This window comes from Heterodontus francisci, chromosome 10, assembly GCF_036365525.1.
Source record: "Heterodontus francisci isolate sHetFra1 chromosome 10, sHetFra1.hap1, whole genome shotgun sequence".
Taxonomy (NCBI): Eukaryota; Metazoa; Chordata; class Chondrichthyes; order Heterodontiformes; family Heterodontidae; genus Heterodontus; species Heterodontus francisci.
This window is the reverse complement of record NC_090380.1, coordinates 17,857,119-17,869,536: the sequence shown is the minus strand read 5'-3', so window position 1 is coordinate 17,869,536 and position 12,418 is coordinate 17,857,119. Positions and strand designations below refer to the sequence as shown.

General features: G+C 44.7%; 1 protein-coding gene across 2 annotated transcripts in view; it reads right to left on the bottom strand.

Annotated features, from left to right (window-relative positions):
* The window catches only part of nufip1 (nuclear FMR1 interacting protein 1), a 36,381-nt gene that overhangs the window by 22,896 nt on the left and 1,067 nt on the right, over positions 1–12,418 (bottom strand). The window contains exons 2-3 of one of the 2 annotated variants that reach the window (XM_068040188.1): positions 8,424–8,518; positions 6,828–6,932 (exon numbers count right to left, since the gene is read on the bottom strand). In XM_068040188.1, the coding sequence (XP_067896289.1) occupies positions 6,828–6,932; positions 8,424–8,518 (200 nt within the window). The remainder of the gene's footprint in view (positions 1–6,827; positions 6,933–8,423; positions 8,519–12,418) is intronic. The other variant, XM_068040189.1, reaches the window with a different exon arrangement.

Below are 12,418 nucleotides of genomic sequence, written 5' to 3'. Positions count from 1 at the left end.
ATCTGACTAGGTAATTCTCTGCACATGAATAACTCCCAGGCCTCACTTCCATTTTCACAGTTGTCCACAGAGAAATAAATAAAAATGAAAAATAATTAAACAGGTCAAAGCTGGGTGTAAACATAGGAAAGTTTAAAATTAAACAACAATTTTCATACACTCAGCCTTAGCTCTTATGAGCGCAAAGCAATCTTAAATTGCTGTAAGCCTCATCTATCTGTTAAATGACTTGTTAATCAAACAGTCATGTCATGGCTATTATCTGCAAAGTGACACCAGCATTCATTTCAAGAACCCAAGGGAATTACATCATGTAGCCTTAACGGCATACAGATCAATGTTGTATTTTATCTTTGAGGATTTCTGACCTTATAAACCAGTTCATCCTCCAGCTTACCAGAAGCAGCACCATGGAGGAATTCACGAATGAAAGGCCTGCACTCAGAGGGGAATCACTCTGGTTTTGGATGGTAGTGTAAAACGAACAATATTGGATCAGCCACTGTCAGCGCTGGCCCCTGGTACAGCACATCAGCAGATTAGATTCAAGTTGGCAGTGCAACTCCATTGCTGCCACCCTGACAAATTGGGGTTCGCGAAAGCAGGTATCCTTTAGAAATTCCCAGGTCAGTGTGCCTGGATCAGTAAACATGGCTGTAGTGAGTTAGGGCAGCTGCAGACTGTCTGGGCTGGATTTTCACATCGGGGACAGGAAACAGGAGTCGGGGCTGTTTCTGCGTCCTGAACTCATCAAAGGGGGAAAATCAATCACCAACCAGGAGTTTTCATGGAGGCGCCCCTTTAATTGGTATGGAGAAAGGCTCTCCATCCAATTAAGGGTGGTGGGTGGGCTCTCTAAGCTGGAGGGCCAATCAGAGGTCTTCCAGCTTGAGGGGAGCAGCAGCCTGCAATGTATGGTAAGTAACCAAGAGGGCACTTCAACATGGATGCACCCTCTCACCAACTTTTTTTTTTAAAGTTTAGATTAAAAAGATACAGCAGCCAGGCCACCACTGTGTGGGTTGGGGGCTTGGGGCAGGGTGGTGGTAGGAAATCCCACTACAGGGCAGCCTTTGGCTACACCTAGGTAGGCAGGGAGGGAGTCTCGGAGTGCTGCCTCCCCCCCCCCAGCCACTGGATGCCCGTTTCTAGGCAGGTCATTTGCCCCCGTTGGGTTGGGAAACTGGAAGCCAACTGGAAAATCCCAGTCAGACTCCTTTAAGTGTGCTTTACAAGGCTTTAATGAGCCTAACTTGCTGCGTTGTGGGGGTGAGTAGCCCTGGTGGGCCCAAACCCACCCTCACCAAAACGCCAGCCAGGAATGGGGCTGGGAAACCGGCATGCCGGCCAGTGGTGGTATTGTTGGGCCCCGTCCGCCTCCGTTCCTGCTCTTGATGGGGCCCAACAATTCAGCCCTCTGCCTTTGACATCCCTCCTTTCATCCTCTTTCTTTTCTCCTCCTCCAATTAACCCGAAGGAATAATTCCCCCTCTGGAATTCCCATTCGCAATATTTTAATTGAAGCACAAGAGTATCTTGCTGCCAAAACCCAGCGAAAAAGAAAACGGCAACACTAGAAAACCTCAGCTCTCAGAAACCTAAAAGTTAAATTCCACTTTAACATTTGTTAGCCTATTGGCTCACTGCTCATTTTATATGGGTAAAGTACAGCACATTCTGACAAAACATCCCATTCCCAGTGAGAAGACCTGGAACTGGCACATGCACTTGCGCAACCTACGTGTTATTTTAATTAAAATATTGATGTACAGGCCCCACATACGGAGTAGGTATCTAGCAAGATGAATCTCAACTCTCTAGCCTCTGGCCCTCTGTGTGCTACGACATTTCTACAGCTACGGGTTTGCTCAACCGCACCCTCTCCATCATCTTTGACTCCCTAGTTCCCATTAAACCATTACTCTCTCTCACACCCTGGCTGCTCCCCCAGTACAGTCCTCATCTCCACTCCCTTTAAATCCAAGGGATGCAAACTTCAAAAGGATACTGCAGACAACTGGTTTAGTCATCTGCTGCCAGATCTGGCTGGACCACTTAAAACACTATTTGGTCCTGCTCTCATCTGTTAAAACAGCTCACTATTCCAGGATCATCCTGGAATGCAAAGATAATGCCCTCCTCTCACTCCCACCCCCGGCTTCTTTTCTCTACTACAAACTGCCTTCTTAAGCCCCTCTCCCATCTCCTCCATCCTCACCTTCAACAATATGTGCAAGCAGCTCATAGACTTGTTACTAAGATCGAGACCATCCTATCAGCTACCTCTGCCATGTTCCTCCCTTTCACTAGCCCACCAGACCAAACTTCCTCTAAAATTCCCCCTGCCCTAGCCCTGATCTCACATCTTTCCCTAGTTTCTCTCCTTTCTCCAGTCATGTCCTTTCCAAGCTCATAAAAACACCAATCCATATAAGGAGATATTAGGTCGGATGGTCAAAAGCTTGGTCAAAGAGGTATGTTTTAAGGAGTGTCTTAAAGGAAGAAATAGGGAGAGAGAGCCAGAGGTGTGTGGGGAGGGAATTCCAGAGCGTAGGGCCGAAGCAACTGAAGGCACTGCCACCAATGGTGAGGCAATTAAAATCAGAGATGCTCACGAAGCCAAAATTAGGTGAGCACAGATATCAGGGAGTGTTGTGGGGCTAAAGAGATTACAGAGTTAGGGAGAGGAGAGGCCATGGACAGATTTGAAAACAAGCATGAGAATTTTAAAATCAAGACGTTGCTTGACTGGGAGTCAATGTAGGCAGCAAGCACAGGGGTGGTAGGTGAACAGGACTTGACGCAAGTAAGGACAGGGGCAGCAGTTTTGGGATTACCTCAAGTTTCCAGAGGGTAGAATGTGTGGGAGACTAGCCAGGAGTGTGTTGGAATAGTCTAGGCTACAGCATGAGTGATGGTTTCAGCAGCTGATGAGCTGAGGCAAGGAGAAAGTCGGGCGATGTTATGGAGGTGGAAATAGTCTGCAACCAAGTGTCCATTCCATCACAGCACCATTGCCATGGCAACAGGGAAATTTACCTTATCTAGAGATTCCTACCTAATTTAAGTTAAAGACAGTTAGCTGCCATGGTCTGATGACAAGAGGCTACGAATGACCTCCAAGAATCCTATTTAAAACATTTTACTGTCCAGATGAAGATCAGAAAAGTGAACGGACCAGATTCTGGAAGGATCAGTGTATGAAATAAGGCCTGCAGTTGAATGCAAATAAACAGACCATAAATGTTCTTTTAGGCTAAGTTTTACATATAGCAGCTGGGCTGGTCTCTTCCCAAAATGCCTGATGTCTATAATTTGTGCACTTAACATTTTGCAACTAAAAGAACATAAGAAATAGGAGCAGGAGTAGACCATTCAGCCCCTCAAGCCTGCTCCCCCATTCAATAAGATCATGACTGATCAGTCCCAGTCCTCAACTTCTCTTTCGGGCCTGCTCTGCCTAACCCTCGACTCCCTGAAATTTCAAAAATCTATCTACCTCCTCCTTAAATACATTTAATGACCTAGCCTCCACAACTCTCTGAGGCAGAGAATTCCAGAGATTCACCACCCTCTGAGAGAAGAAATTCCTTCGCATCTCAGTTTTAAATGTGTGCCCCCTTCTTCTGTAACTATGTTCCCTAGTTCAAGATTCCCCCACTAGTGGAAACATCTTCTCAACATCTACCCTATCGAAACCCCTTAAAATCTTATATGTTTCGATAAGATCACCTCTCATTCTTCTAAACTCCAATGAATAAAGGCCTAGCCTGTTTAGCCACTCTTGATAAGACAGCCCCTTCATCCCAGGAGTCAGCCTAGTGAACCTTTTCTGAACTGCCTCCAATGCTAGTATATCCTTCTTTAAATACGGGGACCAAAACTGTACACAGTACTCCAGGTGTGGCCTCACCAACACCCTGTACAGCTGTAACAGGACTTCCCTATTTTTAAACTCTAACCCCCTAGCAATAAAGGCCAAAATTCCATTCGCCTTCCTAATTGCTTGCTGCAGCTGCATGCTAAGCTTTTGTGTTTCATGCACAGGAACACCCTGATCCCTCTGTACTGCAGTATTTTGTAGTCTTTCTCCATCTAAATAATCTGCCTTTTTACTCTTCCTACCAAAGTGGATTACCTCACTTTCCCACATTGAACACCATCTACCAAATTTTTGCCCACTCACTTAACCTATCTATATCCCTTTGCAGATTCTTTGTGTCCTCATCACATGCCTTCCCACCTTTTTTTTTTTAAAAAGAAAATGTGCGGTACCTCAACTCTTTTTTTTTATTCATCGAAGGTCAACATTAAACACCCAGCCCTAATTGCCCTCGAGAAGTTGTTGGTGAGCCATATTCTTGAACTGCTGCAGTCCATGTGGTGTAGGTACACCCACAGTGCTATTAGGGATGGAGTTCCAAGGATTTAGCCCAGCGATGAAGAAGTAATGGCGATACATTTCCAAGTCAGGATGTGTGACTTAGAGGGGAACTTGCAGATGGCATACCCATGTGCCTGTTGCCCTTGTTCTTCTAGACATGGAGGGTGCAGGTTTCTGCTGTCGAAGGAGCCTTGGCAAGTTGTTGCATTGCATCTTGTAGATGGTGTACACTGCTGTCACTGTGTGCTGGTGGTGTAGGAGTGAAGTTCAAGGTAGTGAATGGGATGCCAACCAAGTGGACTGCTTTATCTTGGATCGTTCAATCTAAATAATGCTGGACTTTCTGGGAAACTAGTGGAGGCCTTTCAATCAAACACTGATACTGAGAATACAGCACAAGCTGGTTATCGTGGACTTGCCTGTGCAGATTTGACTGGTCTGGTATGTCTGAAGTAACTACTGTGAAAGTTTCTTGAACCATAAGAGTGATTTTTGTAATTATTCCATCACTTAACTCTGAGTTGTGCTGACAGTTTCAAGACGTCACAATTCAGCATTAATAATCTTCCAGCTCTCCCCAAATTAGTATGTTCTGTCCCTCAGAATAATGTACATTGTCATGCTTGGCCCCCACCTGCCAAGAATGAGGCACATTCATTTTGTCATGAACATTGATTTTAAACTATTTATTAAACTTAAACTCTGATTCGGTTAACGCTTATGGATACACGGCGCGCCCCTCATTAGCATGCATACACAAACAGAAACAGAAAAGAGACGAAAATAAAGTGGAAAAGTTTGAGGCAATATCTGAAGAGTTGTTGTGGTTCTTCGAGCTCACTGTAGAGTCCTTGATTGCAGGTAGATCTTGCTTTTTGTTGGGGCCCAGTATTCCTCTTAAACCTTATTTGCTATGGGAAACTTTTCTCTCTTGGGGTTCATGTGTCTTCAGTGGATTCAGAGGCTTGTAAGAAAGAAATGGGAGCAGACAGGAGAGAGATCTTCTCAGTCCAGGAGCTAACAGTTTTCTGCCCAAGCCATTTGTACAAACACAGTGATTTGTACAACGCAGCTGACATCATCCGACTGCGCAAACATGCGCAAATTGGTTCCTACCCTCTGCACTTGCGCCGCGTTCCGCAGTGCAAGGACTGGTTGGCACATACGCAGATGACGTCATTGTAACGCGGGCAGATGGTGGGGGATCCGGGCCAGAGAGAGCAGGGGTTGGGGAAGTGGGGAAGAGGGATCTGGGGAGCGGGGAGAGAGCGGGGGTGGGTGGAGCACTGCCGAAGGAGTGGGTGGTAGGTGCGCTCTCCTCCTGCCCCCCGCCGCCCACTCCTGACCCCCGCCCGCTCGCTCACTCAGCCCCGATTGCTCGCTCACTCACTGCCCCCCGCCCGCTTGCCACACCTCCGACCACTGGCTCACCCACCCGCCCACTCGTTCACTGCCCGCCTGCCCACTCCCTCCCCTTCCCGGCCCGCTCGCTCCTTCCCCTCTTCAGCCATTGTGTGCTGCCTTGTGTTTAGGTTGCCATCTTGCGATTATTTGAGCAGCGCCATCTTTAATTCTGGCAGCTGCCTGACGTCGCAGACTGCGACGTTTTACTGGCACAGGCTGCATTTGTGCATGTGCCATTGCTGCGCCACCTAGTGGTTGCGTTGTCAGCAAATGCAGCCTTGGACAAATTCAAAAAACTCAGGTTGCCCAGCAGGTTAGTCATGTGACTAGCTGGTTTGACCATGTCCGTTTGTGTATTTGGCCATCTTAGCAGTCAGCCTGAAAAGCGAGCTCCCCCACCTTCAACGTCTGGTGATCAAAAGTCCATTGTGGGTTGAATGTCCAGGAATGGCTGCTTTGTCCTTCCATACACCGTCTGTTAATATGTAAATATCCTTTCCAGCCACAGCTGGTCTGTTCAACAAGTCCTCCCCTCACTCCAGAATTCACCAAGGGGGAGCTAAAAAAAACAGTGTGTTTAAAATTAAACCCTGTTACAGTAAGACCAGGTGAAGGCTGAAAGGGAACCCTAGACCTTTCTCACCTGGTCGTCACAACATGTTGATAATTTATTTATGTTAACAAAGGGAAGTTCTCTCATTTCAGGCACCTCGCATCAGAGAGTAGAGTTATCCCAGTCCAAAGTATCAAACAGCCAGATACAGAGTGAAGCATCCTGCACACCAGGCCAAAATTGTGATTCATCCCCAATCAAAGAAAAGTTCCCTCTTTCTGCACCAGTATAGCATTTCTTCCCATTTTTCTCATCAACCATGCTGAAGCCTATCTGAAAGACATTGGCAATTGGGGCAGAATAAGGGACTATTTTATGCTGTCGGCTTATATCCACTTGGATCTCGATTGAAGTTGTCGTAATGGGATGCTTACAGCCAGGAGAAAGGTATCTGTAGAAACTTGGGACAAGCTGATACACTCCTACCTGGATGTGCTGCGATAGATGCTCGCTGTACCTCTCCTGGTTTTTGAATCCTCGGTCACAGGTGTCACAGTAGTGTGTGTACACCGGCTCCTTTTTCCTTTTCTGCTATTGGAAAGCAAATCAGAAAAACAAATTGGTTCAGGGCTGGCCCCATGTTACACAGTGGTGATGACAAACCACGGTACAGGGCTTCTGAGCTCAACCATGGTTTAGTTTTCTTCTCTCAACTAGATGATGAATATCATTATTAGTTACGAGAAAATTAACTAGCCCAGCAATGCAAAATAAAATTACACAAGGCAGAATCCTGAATCTTGTTATACGACAATAATGTTGAGCAAAGTTAGTGTACATGCATAACACACTAAAATGTCCGCGAGGGGAAAATACCCACCTCAAAATTTAGTCTCCCCGTCTCTTTTATCGAGAAGCTTCTGCCAATTTTGCCACTCAGCTGACCACTCTGGTGCAGTACTGAGGGAGTACTGCAATGTTGGAGCTGTCGTCTTTTGGATGAGATACCGATCCCTGTGATACTGAAAACAACTCACTGGCGAGTGATGTCAGCTTGGCTTAGTTGGCAGTACTCACATATCTCAGAGTCAAATGGTTGAGAGTTCAAACCCCACTTGAGCAAATAATCCAGACCAAAACTCCAGTGCAGGACTGAGACTACTGCACTATCACAGATGTCAAACCAAGATTCAGTTTCCTGTTCAGATACATGTAAAAGATCCTGTGGCACTATTCGAAGAGCAGTACAGGCATTTTCCTGGCCAACATTACTCCTTCCACCAACAGGGCCAAAAACATTTAGCTGCTCATTCCTTTTTGTGGGACATTGCTGTGTGCATATTGGCTGCCACATTAGCCTATACAGTAACAGGCACTGCAGTTCAAAAGTAATTCACTGGCTGTGAAACTCTTTGGGACATCCTGAGGAAGTGAAAAGTGCTATATAAATGCAAGTTCTTCCTTACTTAGTGTCCTGTAAGGTTTTGGCCAATTGGTGGGATCCAGGACAACTCCAAAAAGAAAGTCTTGCATTTATATAGTGCTTTTCATGCCAACGCATTTCGCAAATAAAGCGCTTTACAGCCAATGAAGTGCTTTTGAAGTGTTGCCACTATCGTACTACAGGAAATACAGCAACCAATTTGCTCGCACAAACAATAGGATAATGACCAGATATCTGTTTTTGTGATGTTGATTCAGGGATAAATATTGGTCAGGACACCCGTGACAACAACATCCCTGCTCTTCTTCAAAATAGTGCCATGGGATCTTTCACATCCACCCAAGCAGGCAGATGGGGCCTTGCTTTAATGTTTCATCCAAAAGTTGGCATCTCTGACAGTGCAGCACTCCCTCAGTACTGCACTGGAATGTCAGCCTTGATTTTGGTGCTCAAGCCCTGGTGTGGGACTTGAACCCAGAACCTTGCGACTCAGAGGTGAGAGAGCTACCAATCTGAGCCACGGCTGACACATAAACCCTGAGAAGGGCATCACTGATTAATAAAAACAGGTGGCCTGCCCAAACTCAATACGCTGCAAGGAGTAGCATCAGAGTTGAAATGTGGGATATCAACATTACCTTGTGTTTTCTGGAGTCATATTGGTTGGAATTTGGAGACCACTGGGTTGAAGCTTGCTGATTTGGCCACTTCTGGTTAAACTGGTCATGAGTACCTGGTTTCATTTACAAATAAGTGGCAGGGGGGAAAAGAGTGGAAAAAATAGTTAGGCCCCTATATAATATGAAAAAAACAGCATTACCAAATTCACAACTCAAGTCAAATGCCAACCATGCTACAGATTACTCAATAAAGGAAATTGGTAAATAGGACCGACTGTACCAGAGTAGAAAGCACCAACTTATTGTTGGTGGCTCAAATATGCTCTGAACCTTAATATAGGTATCCTCACACACACAAGCAGCTCTGCTATGGCCCTGGGCTGGTATTTATACCTGGTCAATTTGAGTGCATCTAGACTACATTTCTTGCACACATGGTGTACCTCTATTCCACAACTTGCATATGGCACAGTTGCTCAATGTGACAGCCTCATTTACACACCAGCTGGGGTGCAGTGGGGAGTCAAGGAGTGATGCGCGCAACTTGACAGTTGTTTACTTAATGACGATGTTTCATCGTTTCTGTACAGGCAGGCCAGGACTGTCCTCCCTTTTGAATATTTACACTGGTTTTGATGGCAGTTTGAAGTGAGCCAAACTTTACACCCTGGAACACTGTCCGAGAAGATTCCGAAATATTCTGGATTAAAGTTTCTAGAAACAATGCATAAAGACTTCAATGTAAGCATTTTCCTAACACAGGTGGAGTGAGGATATGTTTTATAACTGCCACAGTTAACAAATCAGGAGTAGTGTATAGTACTGGTCTCCTTATTTAAGGAAGAATGTAAATACATTGGAGGCAGTATGGAGAAGGTTTACTAGACTAATACCTGGAATGGGCAGGCTGTTTTAGAAGAAAAGGTTGGACAGGCTAGGCTTGTATCCGCTGGAATTTAGAAGAGTAAGATGCGACTTGATTGAAACATATATGATCCTGAGGGGTCTTGACAGGGTGGATGTGGAAAGGATGTTTCCTCTTGTGGGAGAATCTAGAACTAGGGGTCACTGTTTAAAAATAAGGGGTCGCCCATTTAAGACAGAGATGAGGAGAAATTTTTTCTCTGAGGGTCACGAGTCTTTGGAATTCTTTTCCTCAAAAGGCGGTGGAAACAGAGTCAATATTTTGAAGGCTGGGGTGGATAGATTCTTGATAAGCAAGGGGGTGGAAAGTTTATCGGGGGTAGGTGGAAATGTGGAGCAATCAGTTCAGCCATGAACTTACTGAATGGCAGAGGGGGCTCGAAGGACCGAGTGGCCTACTCCTGCTCCTAATTCGTATGTTCGTATGACATGACATTAAAACCATTACATATTAAAAAAGCAACAAATGCTTCAGCACTGCTGCTATGATGCCAGTTAACTGTGCTCTATACATACAGTTTGCATTTACTGCCCTTTCATATCATTCACACCATGTCAATCATGCTCATCGCATCTGACACATCATCAGTAAGAAATTTATTTTCAAAGGAACCTTATTTATAGTGATATAAAAGCAAAATACTGCGGATGCTGGAAATCTGAAACAAAAACAAGAAATGCTGGATTCACTCAGCAGGTCTGGCAGCATCTGTGGAAAGAGAAGCAGAGTTAACGTTTCGGGTCAGTGACCCTTCTTCGGAATCACTTATTTATAGTGATGTATGCAGATCTTCTGTGACATTGCTCATGGTGAGTCAGAAGACAATGACAGGAAAAGTGACAGAAAGAGCATACATGCAAGACGTGTGCTCTATACACAAGAAAATTACTTTCTAACCAGTAGATCTTCCATGCTCACAGTGCATCAGAGAATGCATCATTTTACAATAAAGGCATTACCAAAGTATGATGGGGAACTATTAGACACTAAATGTGATGCTTACAGGAAGCACACACTGTATACAAAACGATAAAAGTTTTATATATAGATAACCACGACATTCTGAAGAATAACTGCCTAACCAAGAAATGGAAAAAACAATTTGATCCAAGGTTGGTGCTAATATTTAGAAACAACTTATTCAAACTTCCCTCTTCCTTTTTAACATCAGAACTACTGGCTTTCTGCCAAGTTACTAATAATCCAGCAACTAAGCATAAACAAATAAGATGAATTATAATTAAAAATTAACCAGCATTAAACAAACATTTCCTCAGTTCGGGATCTGAAGAATCCCTAGGCAGCAAGACTCCAATTGCTTGCCCACATTTAAAGCATTGGCTTGAGCAGAGGTGACCACTGAGTGTGACCAGGCATTATGCATTAGTTGACTCAAAGACATCTATGAACAGTGGAAGTCACATATATAGACAGCCTTTCAAAGTCAGTTTTAATGACTATTATTCAAAAGACAATTCTGACGTTATTTTGGATAGGCTGTCCATTCATCTGTTAGTGGTGCCCTCCTGCTGTCGAAGATGAAAGGGAAGACTGTGCATAATCCAGTCTAAACAAACGAGACAGTTACAGCTCATTATCAGCACACAAACTCCTCATTTTGCAGATTGAGTGACTCAAGTCTAGATGTAACCAGCTGCTTAACTACAACACTCACAGCAGGTGCACAGGGTAAGCAGATCGGTGGAGCTCCTGGTGGGTCTGATCTTGGACCAGGCTCAAGTCCACGAGGAAAACGGCTGGCCCATGTTTAGTTTTATAAATGCCTGGTTGACCGAGTAATTCAACCACTTAACATCCACTGATGCACCTGAAGGCTTCCACGACCAGCTGACCTCACAGGATATTGAATGCTTTACAGGAAATAATCTCCAATTTATCACTGGCATGGACCCGATGGGTTAAGTAGCCTCCTTTGATGCCATAAATGCCTATGAAATTTATTGGCATGCATTGTTTGGACAGGCCACCTGTTATTTATTCTCAACGCCTTCTTCAGTAGCGAGAGAGCTTTTGAAGTTATCCTGTTGACATTTGGCTTTGCCAACCAATCCACTTGTGCAAAGGATGTAGTGCTTACAAGTGCAAAAAGGAATGTGAAACCTGGGCAAATATATTCCCTCACCGTACTGGAAATAATTTCCAACTGTGGCCTAACTAAAGATTTGTATATGTTTAGCATAACCTCTTTACTTTTGTACTCAATGCCCTCATTTATAAAACCTAGGATCCAACCTGTTTTTAAAAACAGTTTTATCAATTTATCCTCCCATTGTGTATCTGAACTCCTAAGATTTTCTGCTTGCGTACTTCCTTTAAAGTTTTAGCTTTCAGTCTGCGTTCTCTCCAATATACTAACTTGGTTGCCTTCTTTTAGTCCTTTTCGATAAACCATGCTTCCTAATTTTATAATAAAAGCAAAATACTGCAGATACTGGAAATCTGAAATAAAAACAAAGTGCTGGATATTTATTTTTATTTCGAGATACAGCACTGAAACAGGCCCTTCGGCCCACCGAGTCTGTGCCGACCATCAACCACCCACTTATACGAACCCTACAGTAATCCCATATTCCTACCACATCCCCTCAATTCCCCTACCACCTACCTACACTAGGGGCAATTTGCAATGGCCAATTTACCTATCAACCTGCAAGTCTTTGGCTGTGGGAGGAAACCGGAGCACCCGGCGGAAACCCACGCGGTCACAGGGAGAATTTGTAAACTCCGCACAGACAGTACCCAGAATCGAACCCGTGTCACTGGAGCTGTGAGGCTGCGGTGCTAACCACTGCGCCGCCCAGCAGGTCTGGCAGCATCTGTGGAGAGAAGCAGAGTTAACATGTCCGCTCCGTGACCCACAGACCTGGAACGTTAACTCTGCTTCCTAATTTTATGTTGTCTGCAAATTTTGATTGCGTTCCTTATACTGATGTTTTTTTCAATTCATTCATGGGACATGGGCATCACTGACAAGGCCAGCATTTATTGCCCATTCCTAATTGGCCTTGAGAAGGTGGTGGTGAGCCACCATCTTGAATGCAACTGAGTGGCTTGCTAGGTTATTCAG